General features: G+C 47.1%; 1 protein-coding gene across 1 annotated transcript in view; it reads left to right on the top strand.

Moving 5' to 3' along the window:
• The window catches only part of LOC121538524 (FH1/FH2 domain-containing protein 3), a 157,030-nt gene that overhangs the window by 40,538 nt on the left and 88,992 nt on the right, over positions 1-27,500 (top strand). Inside the window, exon 3 of the mRNA XM_041846639.2 lies at positions 890-957. Within this exon, the coding sequence (XP_041702573.2) occupies positions 890-957 (68 nt within the window). The remainder of the gene's footprint in view (positions 1-889; positions 958-27,500) is intronic.

Here is a 27,500-nt window from a genome sequence, read left to right on the forward strand (position 1 = left end):
AGTGTCATACGATTGGTTAGTATGCAGGGGATCCATTGCACAGGAGGTTGGCGACACCTAAATTGGGGAGGACGGGCTCATGGTAATGGCTGGAGCGGAATGGGTGGAATGGTATCAAACATATGGTTTCCATGGTTTCTATGGTTTCCATGGTGTTTGATGCCATTCCATCTGCTCCTTTCCAGGCATTATTATGAGCCCGTCCTCCCCTCAGCAGCCTCCACCTGATCCAGTGTCATACACAGTTAGACCTCCCCTTCAACAGCTGAAGGCAGCAGGGGTTGTTGAGGCAAAGATGGATGCGCTCAGTCTGTATAGATTGATGGAGAAATTGGTCAGCAGCCAACTGTTTTGTTAGGAGAGGGTGTGTGTGTGTTTGTGTTCAAAATAGCCTTCAGTATATGTCCAGAAATAGAAATAGTGTTCTCTTGGCCTCCTCTCTCCTCTGTTTATTGGCCTGTGCTGGTGTGTTTCCATGACAAATGTGAGTTTGTGTGTGTACTTGTCCTGTATATGTGCGTTGTTGTCATTCAGTGTGTGTGTGTGTGTGTGTGTGTGTGTGTGTGTGTGTGTGTGTCTGCTCCTGCTGTGGTGCTGTCTCTTCCCTGGCTTGAGATCTATATCAGTATTGAGATCTGTATCAGTATTGAGATCTGTATCAGTATTGAGATCTGTATCAGTATTGAGATCTGTATCAGTATTGAGATGTGTATCAGTATAAGGGTTCTTCTCCAGGTCTACTGCTGCAAGACACTGTTTTACACATTCTCTCTCTCTCTCTCTCTCTCTCTCTCTCTCTCTCTCTCTCTCTCTCTCTCTCTCTCTCTCTCTCTCTCTCTCTCTCTCTCTCTCTCTCTCTCTCTCTCTCTCTCTCTCTCTCTCTCTCTAGGACCAAAGGGAAAAAGCATAGTGTTGTTTTGCGGACCCAGCTGACCGTTCGAGTACACGCGTGTATCGGTAAGTACATGTTTACATACGTGTTTAAGCATGTCACCCCTGGGACACATCGGACAGGAAACGTGTTCCCCCTAGGGACCTACATCACATGACCCTTTTCCCATGCCTGTTCAGGTTCATGTGTGTTTATAGTTAGATCTGTGAGTGGGGGGCATCTGAGACACTCCCAGTTTGTAACATTCTCAAGAGAGAAATTAGTCGGTCAATTAGTTGTGTAAAAAACAACAAATAACCAAAATGTTGGTTAATCGCTCTGCACTAGTGACCCGAGGAGGCAGCTGTGTGTGTGTGTGTGTGTGTGTGTGTGTGTGTAAACTGCTATGTTTCAAAAACACAGACCAGTCCCGACCTGTCATTCACTCTGTTTGTACTGATGCTCTGTTGTGATATCATGCTCGTTTGTGTGTGCATGGGTGCGTACGCAAAGATGCTCAGATAAGTCCCTATGGTTTTTTTTGGGGTTCTGCTTACTCACTACGTGAAGTCACCCGTCATGCGTTTAGATCACAAGGTCCAGCCCTTCTTTCATCCCCCTTTCACAGGGAGAGATGGAGCGAGGAATCAGCCACATATTTTCCCCTCTGCCCTCATCGGTGGTTTCAGCAGCTGAAGCCCCCAGGTGCCAAGTAGCAATGAGTCATGGTCTACTGCTACAGAGAGATGGATGGAGGGGAGGATTGGGGTGCTGAGGGGAGTGTTGAGGGGTTTGAGGGATAGAGGGGTGAAGTTATGGAGAGTAGGCTTGGAGATGGAACTGTAGGGGATTATGATAGTGTTGTATTTATATTATTATTATTATTATTATTATTATTGTTTATGATAGTGTTGTTGTAGATGATAGTGTTGTTGTAGATGATAGTGTTGCTGTATATGATAGTGTTGCTGTATATGATAGTGTTGTTGTACATGATAGTGTTGTTGTATATGCTAGTGTTGTTATACAGTATATGATAGTGTTCTTATACAGTATATGATATTGTTGCTGTATATGATAGTGTTGTTATACAGTACATTATATTATTGTTGAATATGATATTGTTGAGGGAGGAGGATGTCTTCCCTGTAACGCACAGCGTTGAGATTGCCTGCAATGACAAGCTCAGTCCGATGATGCTGTGACACACTGCCCCAGACCATGATGGACCCTCCACCTCCAAATCGATCCCGCTCCAGAGTACAGGCCTCGGTGTAACGCTCGTTCCTTCGATGATGAACGCGAATCCGACCATCACCCCTGGTGAGACAAAATCGCTACTTGTCAGTGAAGAGCACTTTTTGCCAGTCCTGTCTGGTCCAGCGACGGTGGGTTTGTGCCCATAGGCGACGTTGATGCCGGTGATGTCTGGTGAGGACCTGCCTTACAACAGGCCTACAAGCCCTCAGTCCAGCCTCTCAGCCTATTGCGGACAGTCTGAGCACTAATGGAGGGATTGTGCGTTCCTGGTGTAACTCGGGCAATTGTTGTTGCCATCCTGTACCTGTCCCGCAGGTGTGATGTTCGGATGTACCGATCCTGTGCAGGTATTGTTACACGTGGTCTGCCACTGCGTGGACGATCAGCTGTCCGTCCTGTCTCCCTGTAGCGCTGTCTTAGGCGTCTCACAGTACGGACATTGCAATTTATTGCCCTGGCCACATCTGCAGTCCTCATGCCTCCTTGCAGCATACCTAAGGCACGTTCACGCAGATGAGCAGGGACCCTGGGCATCTTTCTTTTGGTGTTTTTCAGAGTCAGTAGAAAGGCCTCTTTAGTGTCCTAAGTTTTCATAACTGTGGCCTTAATTGCCTACCGTCTGTAAGCTGTTAGTGTCTTAACGACTGTTCCACAGGTGCATGTTCATTAATTGTTTATGGTTCATTGAACAAGCATGGGAAACAGTGTTTAAACCCTTTACAATGAAGATCTGTGAAGTTATTTGGAGTTTTACAAATTATCTTTAAAAGACAGGGTCCTGAAAAAGGGAAGTTTTTTTTGCTGAGTTTACATATATGGACGAGCGATGTCAGCGGCATGGACTAAGATACAGTAGAATAGTATAGAATACAGAATATACATATGAGATGAGTAGTGCAAGATATGTAAACATTATTAAACTTACTAGTGTTCCATTTTTTAAAGTGGCCAGTGATTTCTAGTCTATGTCTAACCTCCTGAGGTTAAAAACGTATGTTTCTCATTATACCCAACTATTCAACTACTTATAGCCGAACTGTTCAACTCCTTACCCATGTTATCCATGTTTCCTCCTTACTACCGATGTTTCCTCCTTACTACCCATGTTTCCCCACTATCCATGTTTCCTCCTTACTACCCATGTTTCCCCACTACCCATGTTTCCTCCTTACTACCCATGTTTCCCCACTACCCACGTTTCCTCCTTACTACCCATGTTTCCCCACTACCCATGTTTCCTCCTCACTACCCATGTTTCCCTACTACCCATGTTTCCCACTACCCATGTTTCCCCACTACCCATGTTTCCCCACTACCCATGTTTCCTTGTCCCTTTTCAGCTTGTTTGTGACAGTGACTACCCCCTGTTGTTTAGTCCAGTTGAGGATTATCCCAGTGTTAGCATAAGTAGAATCGATAGCATAGCCCACTACAATCCTATGCTAGCTATAGATTTCTGTAGCGTCACCCTGAAATTACATATTAAAATAAAATAAAAAATGTGTATTTGTCACATGTGAAATGCTTACTTACAAGCCCTTAACCAACAATGCAGTTCTAAGAAAAATAAGTGTTAAAGTATTTATTAAAATAAACTGAAGTAAAAAATAAAACAATAAAAATAAAATAGTTAAATAACAAATAATTAAAGAGCAACAATAAAATAACAGTAGGGAGGCTATATACAGGGGGTACCGGTACAGAGTCAATGTGTAATAACAGTAGGGAGGCTATATACAGGGGGTACCGGTACAGAGTCAATGTGTAATAACAGTAGGGAGGCTATATACAGGGGGTACCGGTACAGAGTCAATGGGAAATAACAGTAGGGAGGCTATATACAGGGGGTACCGGTACAGAGTCAATGGGAAATAACAGTAGGGAGGCTATATACAGGGGGTACCGGTACAGAGTCAATGGGAAATAACAGTAGGGAGGCTATATACAGGGGGTACCGGTACAGAGTCAATGGGAAATAACAGTAGGGAGGCTATATACAGGGGGTACCGGGACAGAGTCAATGTGTGGGGGCACAGGTTAGTGGAGGTAATTGAGGTAATATGTACATGTACAGTCGTAGTCAAAAGTTTTGAGAATGACACATATTAATTTTCACAAAGTCTGCTACCTCAGTTTTTCTGATGGCAATTTGCATATACTCCAGGATGTTATGAAGAGTGATCAGATCAATTGCAATTAATTGCAAAGTCCCTCTTTGCCATGAAAATGAACTTAATCCCCCAAAAACATTTCCACTGCATTTCAGCCCTGCCACAAAAGGACCAGCTGACATCATGTCAGTGATTCTCTCGTTAACACATGTGAGAGTTTTGACGAGGACAAGGCTGGAGATCACTCTGTCATGCTGATTGAGATAGAATAACAGACTGGAAACTTTAAAAGGAGGGTGGTGCTTGACATCATTGTTCTTCCTCTGTTAACCATGGTTACCTGCAAGGAAACACGTGCCATCCATCATTGCTTTGCACAAAAAGGGCTTCACAGGCAAGGATATTTCTGCTAGTAAGATTGCACCCAAATCAACCATTTATTGGATCATCAAGAACTTCAAGGAGAGAGGTTCAATTGTTGTGAAGAAGGCTTCAGGGCGCCCAAGAAAGTCCAGCAAGCGCCAGGACCGTCTCCTAAAGTTGATTCAGCTGCGGGATCGGGGCACCACCAGTGCAGAGCTTGCTCAGGAATGGCAGCAGGCAGGTGTGAGTGCATCTGCACACACAGTGAGGCGAAGACTTTTGGAGGATGGCTTGGTGTCAAGAAGGGCAGCGAGGAAGCCACTTCTCTCCAGGAAAAACATCAGGGACAGACTGATATTGTGCAAAAGGTACAGGGATTGGACTGCTGAGGACTGGGGTAAAGTCATTTTCTCTGATGAATCCCCTTTCCGATTGTTTGGGGCATCCGGAAAAAAGCTTGTCCGGAGAAGACAAGGTGAGCGCTACCATCAGTCCTGTGTCATGCCAACAGTAAAGCATCCTGAGACCATTCATGTGTGGAGTTGCTTCTCAGCCAAGGGAGTTGGCTCACTCACAATTTTGCCTAAGAACACAGCCATGAATAAAGAATGGTACCAACACATCCTCCGAGAGCAACTTCTCCCAACCATCCAAGAACAGTTTGGTGACGAACAATGCCTTTTCCAGCATGATGGAGCACCTTGCCATAAGGCAAAAGTGATAACTAAGTGGCTCTGTGAATAAAACATCGACATTTTGGGTCCATGGCCAGGAAACTCCCCAGACCTTAATCCCATTGACAATTTATGGTCAATCCTCAAGAGACGGGTGGACAAACAAAACACACAAGTTCTGACAAACTCCAAGCATTGATTATGCAAGAATGGGCTGCCATCAGTCAGGATGTGGCCCAGAAGTTAATTGACAGCATGCCAGGGCAGATTACAGAGGTCTTGAAAAATAAGGGTCAACACTGCAAATATTGACTCTTTGCATAAACTTAATGTAATTGTCAATAAAAGCCTTTGACACTTATGGAGTGCTTGTAATTATACTTCAGTATACCATAGTAACATCTGACAAAAAATATCTAAAAACACTGAAGCAGCAAACTTTGTGAAGACCAATACTAGGTAAAGTGACTATACATAGATAATAAACAGACAGTAACAGCGGCGGGTCAATGCAAATAGCCATTTGATTAGCTGTTCAGGAGTCTTATCGCTTGGGGGTAGAAGCTGTTAATGAGCCCTTTTGGACCTAGACTTGGCGCTCCGGTACCGCTTGCCGTGCGGTAGCAGAGAGAACAGTCTGTGACTAGGGTGGCTGGAGTCTTTGGCAATTTTTAGGGCCTTCCTCTGACACCGCCTGGTATAGAGGTCCTGGATGGCAGGAAGCTTGGCCCCAGTGATGTACTGGGCCGTACGCACTACCCTCTGTAGTGCCTTGCGGTCGGAGGCCGAGCAGTTGCCATACCAGGCGGTGATGCAACCAGTCAGGATGCTCTCGATGCTGCAGCTGTATACCTTTTTGAGGATCTGTGGACCCATGCCAAATCTATTCAGTCTCCTGAGGGGGAATAGGCAATGTCGTGCCCTCTTCACGACTGTCTTGGTGTGTTTGGACCATGATAGTTTGTTGGTGATGTAGACACCAAGGAACTTCAAGCTCTCAACCTGCTCCACTACAGCCCTGTCGATGAGAATGGGGGCTTGCTCAGCCCTCCTTTTCCTGTAGTCCACGATGATCTCCTTTGTCTTGATCACGTTGAGGGAGAGGCTGTTATCCTGGCACCACACTGCCAGGTCTCTGACGACCTCCCTATAGGCTGTCTCATTGTTGTCAGTGATCATGCCTACCACTGTTGTGTCGTCGGCAAACTTAATGATGGTGTTGGAGTCGTGCTTGGCCATGCAGTCATGGGTGAACAGGGAGTACAGGAGGGGACTGAGCACGCACCCCTGAGGGGCCCCCGTGTTGAGGATCAATGTGGCAGATGTGTTGTTACCTACCCTTACCACCTGGCGGCTCTTCAGGAAGTCCAGGATCCAGTTGCAGAGGGAGGTGTTTAGTCCCAGGGTCCTTAGCTTAGTGATGAGCTTTGAGGGCACTATGGTGTTGAACGCTGAGCTGTAGTCAATGAATAGCATTCTCACATAGGTGTTCCTTTTGTCCAGGTGGGAAAGGGCAGTGTGGAGTGCAATAGAGATTGCATAATCTTTGGATCTGTTGGGGTGGTTTGCAAATTGGAGTGGGTCTGGGGTTTCTGGGATAATGGTGCTGATGTGAGACATGCCCAGCCTTTCAAAGCACTTCATGGCTACAGATGTCAGTGCTACGGGTCGGTAGTCATTTAGGCAGGTTACCTTGGTGTTCTTGGGCAAAGGGACTATGGTGGTCTGCTTGAAACATGTTGGTATTACAGACTCGGTCAGGGACAGCTTGAACAGTTCAGTGAAGACACTTGCCAGTTGGTCAGCACATGCTCGGAGTACACCTCCTGGTAATCCGACTGGCCAATGCGGCCTTATGAATGTTGACCTGTTTAAAGGTCTTACTCACATCGGCTACGGAGAGCGTGATCACACAGTCGTCCGGACCAGCTGGTGCTCTCATGCATGCTTCAGTGTTGCTTGCCTCGCACCGTGCATAGAAGTAATTTAGCTCGTCTGGTAGGCTCATGTCACTGGGCAGCTCACAGCTGTGCTTCCCTTTGTTGTCCATAATAGTTTGCAAGCCCTGCCACATCCAATGAGTGTCGGAGCCGGTGTAGTAGGATTCAATCTTATTGACGCCTTGCCTGTTTGATGGTTTGTCGGAGGGCATAGCGGGATTTCTTATAAGCGTCTGGGTTAGAGTCCCGCTCTTTGAAAGCGGCACCTCTACCCTTTAGCTCAGTGCGGATGTTGCCTGTAATCCATGGCTTATGGTTGGGGTGTGTACGCACGGTCACTGTGGGGAGGATGTCATCGATGCACTTATTGATGAAGCCGGTTACTGATGTGGTGTACTCCTCAATGCTATCTGAAGAATCCCAGAACATGTTGTTTTGAAAAATGCCATAAACACATGTATGATGTGTAAACTACATACAGTATAAATACGTTATAGCTGCTGTGCAGTGGATAGCTACTGTACAATGGATAGCTACTGTACAATGGATAGCTACTGTACAATGGATAGCTACTGTACAATGGATAGCTACTGGACAATGTATAGCTGCTGTGCAGTGGATAGCTACTGTGCAATGGATAGCTACTGTACAATGGATAGCTACTGTACAATGGATAGCTACTGTACAATGGATAGCTACTGTACAATGGATAGCTACTGGACAATGGATAGCTACTGTGCAGTGGATAGCTACTGTGCAATGGATAGCTACTGTGCAATGGATAGCTACTGTACAATGGATAGCTACTGTACAATGGATAGCTACTGTACAATGGATAGCTACTGTACAATGGATAGCTACTGTACAATGGCGTCCTTCCCTTACAGGAGTTTAACACAGCCTAGCCTTAGTTAATGCAGTATAAATAAGTCAAAGCTGCTCACCTGGAGTTTCGTGGTCAGATAAAACTCTTAGCCCTATACGTCAATGTGAGTGGACCATGGGTTTATATAGATAGTGTCCAGTCCACCCCTTAGTGAGTGGACCATGGGTTTATATAGATAGTGTCCAGTCCACCCCTTAGTGAGTGGACCATGGGTTTATATACATAGTGTCCAGTCCACCCCCTTAGTGAGTGGACCATGGGTTTATATAGATAGTGTCCAGTCCACCCCTTAGTGAGTGGACCATGGGTTTATATAGATAGTGTCCAGTCCACCCCTTAGTGAGTGGACCATGGGTTTATATACATAGTGTCCAGTCCACCCCTTAGTGAGTGGACCATGGGTTTATATACATAGTGTCCAGTCCACCCCTTAGTGAGTGGACCATGGGTTTATATAGAAAGTGTCCAGTCCACCCCTTAGTGAGTGGACCATGGGTTTATATAGATAGTGTCCAGTCCACCCCTTAGTGAGTGGACCATGGGTTTAGATACATAGTGTCCAGTCCACCCCTTAGTGAGTGGACCATGGGTTTATATAGATAGTGTCCAGTCCACCCCTTAGTGAGTGGACCATGGGTTTATATACATAGTGTCCAGTCCACCCCTTAGTGAGTGGACCATGGGTTTATATAGATAGTTTCCAGTCCACCCCTTAGTGAGTGGACCATGGGTTTAGATAGATAGTGTCCAGTCCACCCCTTAGTGAGTGGACCATGGGTTTATATACAGTGAGGGGAAAAAAGTATTTGATCCCCTGCTGATTTTGTACGTTTGCCCACTGACAAAGAAATGATCAGTCTATAATTTTAATGGTAGGTTTATTTGACCAGTGAGAGACAGAATAACAACAGAAAAATCCAGAAAAAAGCATGTCAAAAATGTTATAAATTGATTTGCATTTTAATGAGGGAAATAAATATTTGACCCCCTCTCAATCAGAAAGATTTCTGGCTCCCAGGTGTCTTTTATACAGGTAACGAGCTGAGATTAGGAGTACACTCTTAAAGGGAGTGCTCCTAATCTCAGTTTGTTACCTGTATAAAAGACACCTGTCCACAGAAGCAATCAATCAATCAGATTCCAAACTCTCCACCATGGCCAAGACCAAAGAGCTCTCCAAGGATGTCAGGGACAAAATTGTAGATCTACACATGGCTGGAATGGGCTACAAGACCATCGCCAAGCAGGTTGGTGAGAAGGTGACAACAGTTGGTGTGATTATTCGCAAATGGAAGAAACACAAAAGACCTGTCAATCTCCCTCGGCCTGGGGCTCCATGCAAGATCTCACCTCGTGGAGTTGCAATGATCATGAGAACGGTGAGGAATCAGCCCAGAACTACACGGGAGGATCTTGTCAATGATCTCAAGGCAGCTGTGACCATAGTCACCAAGAAAAAAATTGGTAACACACTACGCCGTGAAGGACTGAAATCATGCAGCGCCCGCAAGGTCCCCCTGCTCAAGAAAGCACATATACATGCCCGTCTGAAGTTTGCCAATGAACATCTGAATGATTCAGAGGAGAACTGGGTGAAAGTGTTGTGGTCAGATGAGATCAAAATGGAGATCTTTGGCATCAACTCAACTCGCCATGTTTGGAGGAGGAGGAATGCTGCCTATGACCCCAAGAACACCATCCCCACCGTTAAACATGGAGGTGGAAACATTACGCTTTGGGGGTGTTTTTCTGCTAAGGGGACAGGACGACTTCACCGCATCAAAGGGACGATGGACGGGGCCATGTACCGTCAAATCCTGGGTGAGAACCTCCTTCCCTCAGCTAGGGCATTGAAAATGGGTCGTGGATGGGTATTCCAGCATGACAATGATCCAAAACACACAGCCAAGGCAACAAAGGAGTGGCTCAAGATGAAGCACATTAAGGTCCTGGAGTGGCCTAGCCAGTCTCCAGACCTTAATCCCATAGAACATCTGTGGAGGGAGCTGAATGTTCGAGTTGCCAAACGTCAGCCTCGAAACCTTAATGACTTGGAGAAGATCTGCAAAGAGGAGTGGGACAAAATCCCTCCTGAGATGTGTGCAAACCTGGTGGGCAACTACAAGAAACGTCTGACCTCTGTGATTGCCAACAAGGGTTTTGCCACCAAGTACTAAGTCATGTTTTGCAGAGGGGTCAAATACTTATGTCCCTCATTAAAATGCAAATCAATTTATAACATTTTTGACAAGCGTTTTTCTGGATTTTGTTGTTGTTATTCTGTCTCTCACTGTTCAAATAAACCTACCATTAAAATTATAGACTGATCATTTATTTGTCAGTGGGCAAATGTACAAAATCAGCAGGGGATCAAATACTTTTTTCCCTCACTGTAGATAGTGTCCAGTTCACCCCTTAGTGAGTGGACCATGGGTTTATATACATAGTGTCCAGTCACCCCTTAGTGAGTGGACCATGGGTTTAGATAGATAGTGTCCAGTCCACCCCTTAGTGAGTGGACCATGGGTTTATATAGATAGTGTCCAGTCCACCCCTTAGTGAGTGGACCATGGGTTTATATAGATAGTGTCCAGTCCACCCCTTAGTGAGTGGACCATGGGTTCAGATAGATAGTGTCCAGTCCACCCCTTAGTGAGTGGACCATGGGTTTATATACATAGTGTCCAGTCCACCCCTTAGTGAGTGGACCATGGGTTTATATAGATAGTGTCCAGTCCACCCCTTAGTGAGTGGACCATGGGTTTAGATAGATAGTGTCCGGTCCACCCCTTAGTGAGTGGACAATGGGTTTATATACATAGTGTCCAGTCCACCCCTTAGTGAGTGGACCATGGGTTTTGTGACGTCACGAGAGGCTACACAGCTTTCAGCGGGATTGCTCAAGTTGTGCAAGGAGACAAGGTTCAAACAAAACAAGGATTTTATTATAGGTCTTGGGAAATTAACGAAAATATAACAAAATTCTGTTCTCTTGTGGCTCTTTAAGGGTTAACAGTTCAGGGATGTCTCTTCCACATCCAGAATCATAATTCTCACTCACTCAGATAACTTTTCCCCAGCCTTACTGTAGTCCACGTTGCAGCTAGTGGCCAACCCAGCAAAAAGTCCTTCCAAATGTCTCTCACGTATTTCCACAGGTGCATATATCCAAAGGTGAGTATTTCCCAAAGGTAAGTATCTCCAAATCCTTATATTCCTCATGGAAGTGGACGTGCAGCACTCTTGTCCTCCAGAGAGCCCAGGTTGGAGACTGTGTCTCTTCACCCCCACACACTCCCCTCAGTGTGTCTCTTCCCTTCCCAAACCTTCAGCTCATCAGCTCCTCATTTGTTTCAGCTGCGTGGGAAGATTGGCCATAGAGGGGTGGAGTTCCCGACCATACCAGCAGATGGAGCCATAGCTGTCTGGGTTTGCAGCCACCTCAGGGGATGTAACGTCCCTCCAGGACACAGCCTCTCGTGACATCACACATCCCCCTCCTCGGGACCGACGTCCTCGTCGGGTAAAGGCAGCGAAGAAGGCATCACGCCGGGAGAGGGCGTCCGCATTGCCGTGGTGCTTGCCAGCCCTGTGGACAACAGAAAAGTTAAACGGTTGCAAGCTCAAAAACCATTTGGTTACTCTACTGTTTGATTCCTTGTTCTTGGCCATCCACTGCAGAGGGGCGTGATCAGATACCACCATGAAACGTCGGCCCAGGAGATAGAACCGAAGGGACTCCAGGGCCCAGACTACAGCCAGACATTCTTTCTCCACCGTTGAATAGTTCTTCTCTCTTGGAAGTAACTTTCTGCTTAGGTAGAGAATGGGATGTTCTTCACCGTCATGTGCCTGGGTGAGGACAGCACCCAGACCCACCTCCGAAGCATCCGCTTGGACAATGAATTCCTTCTTGAAGTCTGGTGCTACCAGGATCGGACTGGAGCAGAGTGCTCGCTTCAGGTTGAGGAAAGCCGCCTCCGCCGCAGGGTTCCACTTCACCATTCGTGAGTGGCGTTTGGTCGTCAGCTCCGTCAACGGTGCAGCTATGGTAGCAAAATCTGCAATAAAGCGTCTATAGTAGCCAGCGAGGCCCAAAAATGACCTTACTTGCTTCTTGGTGATGGGCTGCGGCCAGTCCTGTATGGCCCGCAGTTTGGCTTCCTGTGGTTTGACCAACCCCCGCCCAATGGTGTACCCCAGGTAGTTTGTCTCACTGAAGGCCAGCTTGCACTTCTTCGGGTTTGCCGTGAGCCCTGCTTCCCTGAGCGAATCCAGCACCGCTTGTACCCGGGGTATGTGGCTGGCCCAATCCGGACTTTGTATAACAACATCATCCAAATAAGCCGCTGCGTGCACTCTTGTGGGGCGCAAGGACTCGATCCATCAGGCGTTGGAACGTGGCAGGTGCCCCGTGGAGACCAAACGGAAGTCGGGTATACTGGTAGAGCCCCTCCGGGGTGGCAAAGGCTGTCTTCTCCTTAGACGCCGGGGTCAGGGGCACCTGCCAGTAGCCTTTTGTGAGATCAAGAGTGGTTAGGAAATGAGCATGCCCCAAGGAGTCTATTAAATCATCGACACGAGGCATTGGGTATGCATCAAATTCAGACACTTCATTCAACTTTCGATAGTCATTACAAAATCGTACTGAACCGTCTGGCTTGGGAACTAGTACGATGGGACTTGCCCAGGCACTGTGGGACTCTTCGATTACTCCCAACTCCCGCATCTTCCTTACCTCCTTCTGTATAACCACTTTACGAGCCTCTGGCACGCGGTACGGGCGCTGGTTTACCGTTCGGCCAGGCATGGTGCGGATCTCATGTTGGACCACCTCTGTGTGACCGGGAAGGGAGGAGAAGACATCCTGGTTCTGCTCCACGAGTTCCAGGGCCATCTGTCGTTGATGTGGGGACAGATTTGGACCCAGCTGAACCTCTTCTCGCGCCGGTTCCTTGGTCTCTGTGGGGGGTAGACAGCTGAACAGCGCCTCTCTGGCGTGCCACTTCTTTAAAAGGTTAACATGATAAATCTGCTCAGTTTTCCTTTTATCTGGTTGCCTCACCTTGTAGTTTACTTCTCCCATGCGTTCAATGACCTCATATGGTCCTTGCCAGGTTGCCAGGAATTTACACTCAACGGTTGGCACCAGGACCAGCACTCTGTCCCCCGGCTTAAACTCCCTGGGTTGAGCAGATCTGTTGTAGGAGGCTTGCTGTTGCCGCTGACTGGCCTCCAGGTGTTCCCGCATCATGGGATAGATGGCCTTCATTCTCTCCCTCATAGCCCCGACATGGTCGATCAGTGTCCGCTGTTGGCATGGCTGCTCCTCCCAGGCCTCCTTGGCGATGTCGAGCAGTCCTCTGGGTCTGTAGGAAAGCAAGAGCTCAAAGGGTGAAAAACCAGTAGAAGACTGAGGTACCTCTCTCACCGCAAATAATATGTAGGGTAACAGCTGATCCCAGTTGCGCCCATCTTCCCCTACCGCTTTCCGCAGCATGGATTTTAGTGTTTTGTTAAAACGTTCGACTAGGCCATCTGTCTGGGGGTGGTAGACCGAGGTTCTCAGCTGTTTGATTTTCAGTAAAGCACAGAGTTCTTTCATCACTCTGGACATGAATGGAGTCCCTTGGTCCGTCAATATCTCTTTTGGGATTCCCAGACTAGTTGAGAGACGGAACAACTCCTTGGCGATTTGTCTGGATGTAGCCTTCCTCAGCGGAATGGCCTCCGGGTACCGGGATGCATAGTCCAGAATGACCAGAATGTATTGATGTCCCCTGGAACTTTTCGGTAAGGGCCCGACTATGTCTAATCCAATCCTCTCAAAAGGAGTTTCGATAATGGGCAAGGGAATGAGCGGGTTTCTATATGTGGGCTTTGGCGCAACCTGCTGACACTCAGGGCAACTACGGCAGTAGTTCTCTATCTCTTTGTGTACTCCTGGCCAAAAGAAACGTTGCATGATTCTTTCCTTAGTCTTCTCTACCCCCAAGTGGGCCCCTAGCGGGTGTGTGTGTGCTAGGTTGAGTACTGTGGCCCGATAGGGCTGTGGCACGAGGAGCTGTTCATGCACTTCATCATTTTTCTTGACTATCTGATATACTAACCCCCGGTTTACTGCGAAATGGGGGTAAGTAGGGTTTGTCTTATCACCTAACACTACACCTTCTAATACCTGCACATTTCTTAAGGCATTTGCAAGAGTAGGATCTTGTAATTGAGCCGTACCATACTGGCCTGTGAGAGGGGGAAGCTCTTGGGTGCCTGGGACGTCTTCTTCACTGGAGAACGGAGCACTTTCCTGGGCTGCGTTCTCTTCTCCCGTATCCGGACCAGTCTCGGTGTCGGTCTGGGCACCTGCCATCCCTATCAGAGCCCGGGCGGGAGTGAGTAACTCGGAGGATTGCACCGGAGCCTTCCCAGGATGAGTCTTGCCTCTCCGTTTCCGAGGTACTCGGGTTATCCTCTCCTGAGACTCTCTCCAGAGTGGGTAAAAGGCTGGGCAGTCTCGTCCAATTAGGACAGGGACAGGGAGGGAATCAACCACCCCCGCCGTCGTGTGTATGGTTCCCCGTGTGCTGGTCATTGTAAGTTCAGTAATGGGGTATTCTCTGGTGTCCCCATGGACACAGGAAACTGGGAGGACTTTCCCCGGGGTCAGACACGTTGGGCCCACCAAATCCTTACGCACCAGGGTGGCCCGGCTACCAGAATCCAGTAAGGCCTCCACATCATGGTGATTCACAGTTACCGGGCAGGTGGGGGGGTCGATCTGGGCCGCCATCTACGACTCCCAAGAGCGAGGCAAAACGGTGTGTGGGTGCTGAGCTGGAGGACTCCGCAGTGGGCATAGGTTCATCGGCTGGTTTCCCACACTGCCAGGAGATATGTCCCATCTCCCCCACACCGGTAACACTGTCGAAGTTTCCCCCTCCTGGTGTACTCTTCTTGGACCCGCCTGGTTTCTGGCTCCCCCTGGAGCCGGGATAAGTCCTGACGTGGCTGGGTTCGAGACCTTGGGGGTCCTTTGGACGGGTTCTTCCCATTTGTGGTGGGGCCGCACTCCTGGGGTCTTTTCGGGAAGCATTCAGCATCTCCGCTGTGGCCTGGTACTTTTCCACAGCTTCCACGGTCAGATCAGCCGTGGTCAAGGCCTGTTGACTGATGAACCGTTTTGCCTCATAAGGCAGGGCGCGTAGGTAACGATCCACCACAACGGCCTCCACCACCGCCGCTGCTGTATTCCTCTGCGGATCCAGCCATTTCCTTGCGATTCGGACAAGTTCATGCATCTGCGCCCGAGGAGGTTGGTCTGGTTGGAAGGTCCAGCCGTGAAAGCGCTGGGCCATACCAAACTTTGTGAGTCCATATCTGCTGAGGATCTCAGACTTCAGGGCATCATAGTCAGTAACCTGGTCAGGGCCCAGGTCCCGGACAGCATTCAGCGATTCCCCGGTTAGAAAGGGGGCTAACAGACCAACCCACTGTTGCTTGGGCCAGGCTTCCCTAGTGGCCGTGGCCTCAAATGCATGCAGGTATGCCTCAATGTCATCGGTAGCTCCCATCTTAGATATAAAGTCACTTGCCTTCAGAAGGTTGGCTTTCTTTTGCTCCTCCAAGAGAGCCACGTTTGCTTGCATCTGGGCTTGCTGGCCAGCAACAAGGGCTTTCAATATGTCCTCCATTTCAGTCGGCGGGGAGCCTACGGCCAACTTGGAAAACTGGGTGATCAAACCTTCGGTATCCTCCTCTGACATGCACTATTAACGCTTGAGCGTGCCCGTATTCTCCACCATCTGTGACGTCACGAGAGGCTACACAGCTTTCAGCGGGATTGCTCAAGTAGTGCAAGGAGACAAGGTTCAAACAAAACAAGGATTTTATTATAGGTCTTGGGAAATTAACGAAAATATAACAAAATTCTGTTCTCTTGTGGCTCTTTAAGGGTTAACAGTTCAGGGATGTCTCTTCCACATCCAGAATCATAATTCTCACTCGCTCAGATAACTTTTCCCCAGCCTTACTGTAGTCCACGTTGCAGCTAGTGGCCAACCCAGCAAAAAGTCCTTCCAAATGTCTCTCACGTATTTCCACAGGTGCATATATCCAAAGGTGAGTATTTCCCAAAGGTAAGTATCTCCAAATCCTTATATTCCTCATGGAAGTGGACGTGCAGCACTCTTGTCCTCCAGAGAGCCCAGGTTGGAGACTGTGTCTCTTCACCCCCCACACACTCCCTCAGTGTGTCTCTTCCCTTCCCAAACCTTCAGCTCATCAGCTCCTCATTTGTTTCAGCTGCGTGGGAAGATTGGCCATAGAGGGGTGGAGTTCCCGACCATACCAGCAGATGGAGCCATAGCTGTCTGGGTTTGCAGCCACCTCAGGGGGATGTAACGTCCCTCCAGGACACAGCCTCTCGTGACATCACAGTTTATATAGATAGTGTCCAGTCCACCCCTTAGTGAGTGGACCATGGGTTTATATACATAGTGTCCAGTCCACCCCTTAGTGAGTGGACCATGGGTTTAGATAGATAGTGTCCGGTTCACCCCTTAGTGAGTGGACCATGGGTTTAGATACATAGTGTCCAGTCCACCCCTTAGTGAGTGGACCATGGGTTTATATACATAGTGTCCAGTCCACCCCTTAGTGAGTGGACCATGGGTTTAGATACATAGTGTCCAGTCCACCCCTTAGTGAGTGGACCATGGGTTTATATAGATAGTGTCCAGTCCACCCCTTCGTGAGTGGACCATGGGTTTAGATAGATAGTGTCCAGTCCACCCCTTAGTGAGTGGACCATGGGTTTATATAGATAGTGTCCAGTCCACCCCTTAGTGAGTGGACCATGGGTTTATATAGATAGTGTCCAGTCCACCCCTTAGTGAGTGGACCATGGGTTTATATACATAGTGTCCAGTCCACCCCTTAGTGAGTGGACCATGGGTTTATATAGATAGTGTCCAGTCCACCCCTTAGTGAGTGGACCATGGGTTTATATAGATAGTGTCCGGTCCACCCCTTAGTGAGTGGACCATGGGTTTATATAGATAGTGTCCAGTCCACCCCTTAGTGAGTGGACCATGGGTTTATATAGATAGTGTCCAGTCCACCCCTTAGTGAGTGGACCATGGGTTTATATAGATAGTGTCCAGTCCACCCCTTAGTGAGTGGACCATGGGTTTATATAGATAGTGTCCAGTCCACCCCTTAGTGAGTGGACCATGGGTTTATATAGATAGTGTCCAGTCCACCCCTTAGTGAGTGGACCATGGGTTTATATACATAGTGTCCAGTCCACCCCTTAGTGAGTGGACCATGGGTTTAGATACATAGTGTCCAGTCCACCCCTGAGTGAGTGGACCATGAGTTTATATAGATAGTGTCCGGTCCACCCCTTAGTGAGTGGACCATGGGTTTATATAGATAGTGTCCAGTCCACCCCTTAGTGAGTGGACCATGGGTTTATATAGATAGTGTCCAGTCCACCCCTTAGTGAGTGGACCATGGGTTTATATAGATAGTGTCCAGTCCACCCCTTAGTGAGTGGACCATGGGTTTATATAGATAGTGTCCAGTCCACCCCTTAGTGAGTGGACCATGGGTTTATATAGATAGTGTCCAGTCCACCCCTTAGTGAGTGGACCATGGGTTTATATAGATAGTGTCCAGTCCACCCCTTAGTGAGTGGACCATGGGTTTATATACATAGTGTCCAGTCCACCCCTTAGTGAGTGGACCATGGGTTTATATAGATAGTGTCCAGTCCACCCCTTAGTGAGTGGACCATGGGTTTATATAGATAGTGTCCAGTCCACCCCTTAGTGAGTGGACCATGGGTTTATATACATAGTGTCCAGTCCACCCCTTAGTGAGTGGACAATGGGTTTATATAGATAGTGTCCAGTCCACCCCTTAGTGAGTGGACCATGGGTTTATATACATAGTGTCCAGTCCACCCCTTAGTGAGTGGACCATGGGTTTATGTAGATAGTGTCCAGTCCACCCCTTAGTGAGTGGACCATGGGTTTATATAGATAGTGTCCAGTCCACCCCTTAGTGAGTGGACCATGGGTTTATATACATAGTGTCCAGTCCACCCCTTAGTGAGTGGACCATGGGTTTATATAGATAGTGTCCAGTCCACCCCTTAGTGAGTGGACCATGGGTTTAGATAGATAGTGTCCAGTCCACCCCTTAGTGAGTGGACCATGGGTTTATATACATAGTGTCCAGTCCACCCCTTAGTGAGTGGACCATGGGTTTATATAGATAGTGTCCAGTCCACCCCTTAGTGAGTGGACCATGGGTTTATATAGATAGTGTCCAGTCCACCCCTTAGTGAGTGGACCATGGGTTTATATAGATAGTGTCCAGTCCACCCCTTAGTGAGTGGACCATGGGTTTATATACATAGTGTCCAGTCCACCCCTTAGTGAGTGGACCATGGGTTTATATACATAGTGTCCAGTCCACCCCTTAGTGAGTGGACCATGGGTTTATATAGATAGTGTCCAGTCCACCCCTTAGTGAGTGGACCATGGGTTTATATAGATAGTGTCCAGTCCACCCCTTAGTGAGTGGACCATGGGTTTATATAGATAGTGTCCAGTCCACCCCTTAGTGAGTGGACCATGGGTTTATATACATAGTGTCCAGTCCACCCCTTAGTGAGTGGACCATGGGTTTATATAGATAGTGTCCAGTCCACCCCTTAGTGAGTGGACCATGGGTTTATATAGATAGTGTCCATTCCACCCCTTAGTGAGTGGACCATGGGTTTAGATACATAGTGTCCAGTCCACCCCTTAGTGAGTGGACCATGAGTTTATATAGATAGTGTCCAGTCCACCCCTTAATGAGTGGACCATGGGTTTATACAGATAGTGTCCAGTCCACCCCTTAGTGAGTGGACCATGGGTTTATATACATAGTGTCCGGTCCACCCCTTAGTGAGGGGACCACGGGTTTATATAGATAGTGTCCAGTCCACCCCTTAGTGAGTGGACCATGGGTATATATACATAGTGTCCAGTCCACCCCTTAGTGAGTGGACCATGGGTTTATATAGATAGTGTCCAGTCCACCCCTTAGTGAGTGGACCATGGGTTTATATACATAGTGTCCAGTCCACCCCTTAGTGAGTGGACCATGGGTTTATATACATAGTGTCCAGTCCACCCCTTAGTGAGTGGACCATGGGTTTAGATAGATAGTGTCCAGTCCACCCCTTAGTGAGTGGACCATGGGTTTATATACATAGTGTCCAGTCCACCCCTTAGTGAGTGGACCATGGGTTTATATAGATAGTGTCCAGTCCACCCCTTAGTGAGTGGACCATGGGTTTATATAGATAGTGTCCAGTCCACCCCTTAGTGAGTGGACCATGGGTTTATATAGATAGTGTCCAGTCCACCCCTTAGTGAGTGGACCATGGGTTTATATAGATAGTGTCCAGTCCACCCCTTAGTGAGTGGACCATGGGTTTATATAGATAGTGTCCAGTCCACCCCTTAGTGATTGGACCATGGGTTTATATACATAGTGTCCAGTCCACCCCTTAGTGAGTGGACCATGGGTTTATATAGATAGTGTCCAGTCCACCCCTTAGTGAGTGGACCATGGGTTTATATACATAGTGTCCAGTCCACCCCTTAGTGAGTGGACCATGGGTTTATATAGATAGTGTCTAGTCCACCCCTTAGTGATTGGACCATGGGTTTATATAGATAGTGTCCAGTCCACCCCTTAGTGAGTGGACCATGGGTTTATATAGATAGTGTCCAGTCCACCCCTTAGTGAGTGGACCATGGGTTTATATAGATAGTGTCCAGTCCCCCCCTTAGTGAGTGGACCATGGGTTTATATAGATAGTGTCCAGTCCACCCCTTAGTGAGTGGACCATGGGTTTATATAGATAGTGTCCAGTCCACCCCTTAGTGAGTGGACCATGGGTTTAGATACATAGTGTCCAGTCCACCCCTTAGTGAGTGGACCATGAGTTTATATAGATAGTGTCCAGTCCACCCCTTAATGAGTGGACCATGGGTTTATACAGATAGTGTCCAGTCCACCCCTTAGTGAGTGGACCATGGGTTTATATACATAGTGTCCGGTCCACCCCTTAGTGAGTGGACCATGGGTTTATATAGATAGTGTCCAGTCCACCCCTTAGTGAGTGGACCATGGGTTTATATACATAGTGTCCAGTCCACCCCTTAGTGAGTGGACCATGGGTTTATATAGATAGTGTCCAGTCCACCCCTTAGTGAGTGGACCATGGGTTTAGATAGATAGTGTCCAGTCCACCCCTTAGTGAGTGGACCATGGGTTTATATAGATAGTGTCCAGTCCACCCCTGGGTTTAGATAAGGCCAGCAGCCTGCAGTGGCTGAACTCCCACTCAGAGCTTCTATCTGGAGCTCCCTGGTTGGTAACTGGACTCCTGTGTCTGTGTTTCGCTTCCAGAGTAAGCTGTAAATATAGGTCAGGAGTCAGGAACAGGGAATGTGCTCGACAGACACAGGTGTTACCTGGGAATATACAGTTGAAGTCGGAAGTTTACATACACTTAGGTTGGAGTCATTAAAACTCGTTTTTCAACCACTCCACAAATTTCTTGTTAACAAACTTTTGGCCATTAGGACATCTACTTTGTGCATGACACAAGTAATTTTTCCAAAAATTGTTTACAGACAGATTATTTCACTTATAATTCACTGTATCACAATTCCAGTGGGTCAGAAGTTTACATACACTAAGTTGACTGTGCCTTTAAACAGCTTGGGAAATTCCAGAAAATGATGTCATGGCTTTAGAAACTTCTGAAAGGCTAATTGCCATCATTTGAGTCAAAAGGAGGTGTACCTGTGGATGTATTTCAAGGCCTACCTTCAAACGCAGTGCCTTTTTGCTTGACATCATGGGAAAATCAAAAGAAATCAGCCAAGACCTCAGATTTTTTTTTTAGACCTCCACAAGTCTTGTTCATCCTTGGGAGCAATTTCCAAATGCCTGAAGGTACCACGTTCATCTGTACAAACAATAGTACGCAAGTATAAACACCATAGGACCACGCAGCCGTCATACCGCTCAGGAAGGAGACGCATTCTGTCTCCTAGAGATGAACGTACTTTGGTGCGAAAAGTGCAAATCAATCCCAGAACAACAGCAAAGGACCTTGTGAAGATGCTGGAGGAAACAGGTACAAAAGTATCTATATCCACAGTTAAACAAGTCCTATATCGACATAACCTGAAAGGCCGCTCAGCAAGGAAGAAGCCACTGCTCCAAAACCGCCATAAAAAGGCCAGACTACGGTTTGCAACTGCACATGGGGACAAAGATCGTACTTTTTGGAGAAATGTCCTCTGGTCTGATGAAACAAAAATATAACTGTTTGGCCATAATGACCATCGTTATGTTTGGAGGAAAAAGGGGAGGCTTGCAAGCCGAAGAACACCATCCCAACCGTGAAGCACGGGGGTGGCAGCATCATGTTGTGGGGGTGCTTTGCTGCAGGAGGGACTGGTGCACTTCACAAAATAGATGGCATCATAAGGAAGGAAAATTATGTAGATATATTGAAGCAACATCTCAAGACATCAGTCAGGAAGTTAAAGCTTGGTCGCAAATGGGTCTTCCAAATGGACAATGACCCCAAGCAAACTTCCAAACAAAGTTGTGGCAAAATGGCTTAAGGACAACAAAGTCAAGGTATTGGAGTGGCCATCACAAAGCCCTGACCTCAATCCTATAGAATATTTGTGGGAAGAACTGAAAAAGCGTGTGCGAGCAGAGGCCTACAAACCTGACTCAGTTACACCAGTTATGTCAGGAGGAATGGGCCAAAATTCACCCAACTTATTGTGGGAAGCTTGTGGAAGGCTACCCAAAACGTTTGACCCAAGTTAAACAATTTAAAGGCAATGCTACCAAATACTAATTGAGAGTATGTAAACTTCTGACCCACTGGGATAAATCATTCTCTCTACTATTATTCTGACATTTCACATTCTTAAAATAAAGTGGTGATCCTAACTGACCTAAGACAGGGAATTTTTACTAAGATTAAATGTCAGGAATTGTGAAGACTGAGTTTAAATGTATTTGGCTAAGGTGTATGTAAACTTCCGACTTCAACGGTATATGGCTATAACGGCCTCCCGAGTGGCACAGTGGTCTAAGGCACTGCATTGCAGTGCTAGCTGTGCCACTAGAGATCCTGGTTCGAATCCAGGCTCTGTCGTAGCCGGCCGCGACCGGGAGACCCATGGGGCGGCGCACAATTGGCCCAGCGTCGTCCAGGGTAGGGGAGGGAATGGCCGGCAGGGATGTAGCTCAGTTGGTAGAGCATGGCGTTTGCAACGCCAGGGTTGTGGGTTCGATTCCCACGGGGGGCCAGTATGAAAAATAAAAAATAATGTATGCACTCACTTAACTGTAAGTCGCTCTGGATAAGAGCGTCTGCTAAATGACTAAAATGTACAGTGAGGGAAAAAAGTATTTGATCCCCTGCTGATTTTGTACGTTTGCCCACTGACAAATAAATGATCCGTCTATAATTTTAATGGTAGGTTTATTTGAACAGTGAGAGACAGAATAACAACAACAAAAAAATCCAGAAAAACACATGTCAAAAATGTTATAAATTGATTTCCATTTTAATGAGGGAAATAATTATTTGACCCCCTCTCAATCAGAAAGATTTCTGGCTCCCAGGTGTCTTTTATACAGGTAACGAGCTGAGATTAGGAGCACACTCTTAAAGGGAGTGCTCCTAATCTCAGCTTGTTACCTGTATAAAAGACACCTGTCCACAGAAGCAATCAATCAATCAGATTCTAAACTCTCCACCATGGCCAAGACCAAAGAGCTCTCCAAGGATGTCAGGGATAAGATTGTAGACCTACACAAGGCTGGAATGGGCTACAAGACCATCGCCAAGCAGCTTGGTGAGAAGGTGACAACAGTGCGATTATTTGCAAATGGAAGAAACACAAAAGAACTGTCATTCTCCGTCGGCCTGGGGCTCCATGCAAGATATCACCTCGTGATCATGAGAACGGTGAGGAATCAGCCCAGAACTACACGGCAGGATCTTGTCAATGATCTCAAGGCAGCTGGGACCATAGTCACCAAGAAAACAATTGGTAACACACTACGCCGTGAAGGACTGAAATCCTGCAGCACCCGCAAGGTCCCCCTGCTCAAGAAAGCACATATACAGGCCCATCTGAAGTTTACCAATGAACATCTGAATGATTCAGAGGAGAACTGGGTGAAAGTGTTGTGGTCAGATGAGACCAAAATGGAGCTCTTTGGCATCAACGCAACTCACCGTGTTTGGAGGAGGAGGAATGCTGCCTATTACCCCAAGAACACCATCCCCACCGTCAAACATGGAGGTGGAAACATTATGCTTTGGGGGTGTTTATTTGCTAAGGGGACAGGACAACTTCACTGCATCAAAGGGACGATGGACGGGGCCATGTACCGTCAAATCTTGGGTGAGAACCTCCTTCCCTCAGCCAGGGCATTGAAAATGGGTAGTGGATGGGTATTCCAGCATGACAATGACCCAGAACACACGGCCAAGGCAACAAAGGAGTTGCTCAAGAAGAAGCACATTAAGGTCCTGGAGTGGTCTAAAAATCTGTGGAGGGAGCTGAAGGTTCGAGTTGCCAAACGTCAGCCTCAAAACCTTAATGACTTGGAGAAGATCTGCAAAGAGGAGTGGGACAAAATCCCTCCTGAGATGTGTGCAAACCTGGTGGCCAACTACAAGAAACGTCTGACCTCTGTGATTGCCAACGAGGGTTTTGCCACCAAGTACTGAGTCATGTTTTGCAGAGGGGTCAAATACTTATTTCCCTCATTAAAATGCAAATCAATTTATAACATTTTTGACATGCGTTTTTCTGGATTTTTTTGTTGTTATTCTGTCTCTCACTGTTCAAATAAACCTACCATTAAAATTATAGACTGATCATGTCTTTGTCAGTGGGCAAACATACAAAATCAGCAGGGGATCAAATACTTTTTTCCCTCACTGTAAATGTAAAATGTATAACATTCTGGAATGGAACAGAACAGCGGAACAGATTCCATTCTAAATCCAGGCCATTTTCTCAACCTTCCCTTATTTTCCATGAAATGAAGTGGCTACTTAGTAACAGACGCAACGCTTCGGTATTTGATCTGAAAACTTTCGAGGAGGGAACTTGTGTTCGGAATTCCACCGAGGTTGAGCGTTGTATTGTGACGCTGCTGTCGAGTTCTTCGTCGAGTTCTGAGTGCCTTTAATCACCCTGACCTTTTCCAGTATGGCCGCCGATAGAGGACCATGTCAACGACAGTGACAAGAAGGCTGATAGGCCTAAGAGTTGACCCAGTCTGCACTGTTGTTTTTAACCTGTTGCCAGATACGGTTTTTTTTCTTCTTCTGTGGAGCCAATTCCTATTGTCGTTGTCATGGTAATGACCTTGGGAGTTATCAAGACGGCACAAACAGATCTGGGGCCAGGCTGAGCTGGTCTCCGTATGTGTGGTAGGTAGAATGATGGATTGGCCCAGTTCTATGGCAGCTGGCATGTACGGTACAGTGATCTATGTGTACAGCTGGGATGTACGGTACAGTGATCTATGTGTACAGCTGGGATGTACGGTACAGTGATCTATGTGTACAGCTGGGATGTACGGTACAGTGATCTATGTGTACAGCTGGGATGTACGGTACAGTGATCTATGTGTACAGCTGGGATGTACGGTACAGTGATCTATGTGTACAGCTGGGATGTACGGTACAGTGATCTATGTGTACAGCTGGGATATACGGTACAGTGATCTATGTGTACAGCTGGGATGTACGGTACAGTGATCTGGCCTGTCATATTGGATGTGTCCCAAATGACACCCTATTCCCTTTATAGTGCACTACTTTAGACCAGAGCCACTGGGTTCCATTTGGTATGCGCACTATGCTGCCTTCTCTGTTTTTTGACAGCATAGTGATTCCTTGAAATAGCCTGTTGCTACAGTGTACGGAGAGAGCGAGAGAACACAGGGTCACACATCAGTGGAACTCAATGTCCAGGCTCACACCTCAGATGGAGTGTTCATCTATAAAACAAAACATACACTTAAAGTAGGTTACTTATCAAAGGTTAATTCATGCGTTACCCAATGAAATGTGGAGTGTTTTGTGAAGGCCCCTGTGGCACTGAACAATCATTAGAGAGAAAGAAAAGTTCTCATTCTATAAATAAATATCGATGATGAGTGGTTGTTGATTTCCATGGTCACCAGAGCATTCTATTGAGTAGTTCTAGAACACGATGGGAGGCATGTGACTGGGTCGGGGCATTTATTGAATATGACAGGGCTCTGATTGGTGAATGGTGTCAATTATGTTGATTGACTAACCCTTATGGGAAGGTAACATTGACCACATGCTGTGTGTGTGTGTGTGTGTGTGTGTGTGTGTGTGTGCATTTTGTATATAACGTGTGTGTGTGTGTTAAGGTCAGCTGTCGTTGACCTTGTCGTAAAGCCCTGATGCACTTCATAAGTCAAACGTGGGACCACTTTTATTGTAACAATCGGATTTGGATTTCCTATGTTGTTCTGTCTTGACTGGGACCTGTGTGTCCTATTGGTTGTACCAGACAGTGTGTGTCCTATTGGTTGGACCAGACAGTGTGTGTGTCCTATTGGTTGGACCAGACAGTGTGTGTGTCCTATTGGTTGGACCAGACAGTGTGTGTGTCCTATTGGTTGGACCAGACAGTGTGTGTGTGTGTGTCCTATTGGTTGGACCAGACAGTGTGTGTGTGTGTCCTATTGGTTGGACCAGACAGTGTGTGTGTGTGTGTGTCCTATTGGTTGGACCAGACAGTGTGTGTGTGTATCCTATTGGTTGGACCAGACAGTGTGTGTGTGTGTGTGTCCTATTGGTTGGACCAGACAGTGTGTGTGTCCTATTGGTTGGACCAGACAGTGTGTGTGTCCTATTGGTTGGACCAGACAGTGTGTGTGTGTGTGTCCTATTGGTTGGACCAGACAGTGTGTGTGTGTGTGTGTCCTATTGGTTGGACCAGACAGTGTGTGTGTGTGTGTGTCCTATTGGTTGGACCAGACAGTGTGTATGTGTGTCCTATTGGTTGGACCAGACAGTGTGTGTGTGTCCTATTGGTTGTACCAGACAGTGTGTGTGTGTCCTATTGGTTGGACCAGACAGTGTGTGTGTCCTATTGGTTGTACCAGACAGTGTGTGTGTGTCCTATTGGTTGTACCAGACAGTGTGTGTGTCCTATTGGTTGTACTAGACAGTGTGTGTGTGTCCTATTGGTTGTACCAGACAGTGTGTGTGTGTCCTATTGGTTGTACCAGACAGTGTGTGTGTGTCCTATTGGTTGTACCAGACAGTGTGTGTGTGTCCTATTGGTTGTACCAGACAGTGTGTGTGTCCTATTGGTTGTACCAGACAGTGTGTGTGTGTCCTATTGGTTGGACCAGACAGTGTGTGTGTCCTATTGGTTGTACCAGACAGTGTGTGTGTGTCCTATTGGTTGTACCATACAGTGTGTGTGTGTCCTATTGGTTGTACCAGACAGAGTGTGTGTGTCCTATTGGTTGTACCAGACAGTGTGTGTGTGTCCTATTGGTTGTACCAGACAGTGTGTGTGTGTCCTATTGGTTGTACCAGACAGTGTGTGTGTGTGTGTCCTATTGGTTGTACCAGACAGTGTGTGTGTGTCCTATTGGTTGGACCAGACAGTGTGTGTGTGTCCTATTGGTTGGACCAGACAGTGTGTGTGTGTCCTATTGGTTGTACCAGACAGTGTGTGTGTCCTATTGGTTGGACCAGACAGTGTGCATGTCCTATTGGTTGGACCAGACAGTGTGTGTGTCCTATTGGTTGTACCAGACAGTGTGTGAACCAACAGAATGCTGGGAAATAGAATAACATTACCCTGGGACTGATGAGCTCAGAGAGTTACTTTACATCTCCTCACTGGCGTACCACACACCCCACATGTCATAAGCCATGGCAAAAAATGTTTAGAATTAGAGGAAATAAACTGTAAAACTGGAACATTTTCTCTCAGCCTCATGGCAAAATGTGTAGAATAGCAGGAAATGAGCTTTCGAAATGCAAAATTCTCTCAGACTCATTGCAAAATGTGTAGAATAGCATGAGATTACCTGTAAAACTGCAAATATTTCTCTCTGCCCCATTACAATATGAACTTAATATTTGGTACAGAAACCTTTGTTTGCAATTACAGAGATCATACATTTCCTGTAGGTCTTGACCAGGTTTGCACACACTGCAGCAGGGATTTTGGCCCACTCCTCCATACAGACCTTCTCCAGGTCCTTCAGGTTTCG

Source organism: Coregonus clupeaformis, chromosome 24 (assembly GCF_020615455.1).
Source record: "Coregonus clupeaformis isolate EN_2021a chromosome 24, ASM2061545v1, whole genome shotgun sequence".
In the NCBI taxonomy this organism is placed as follows: Eukaryota; Metazoa; Chordata; class Actinopteri; order Salmoniformes; family Salmonidae; genus Coregonus; species Coregonus clupeaformis.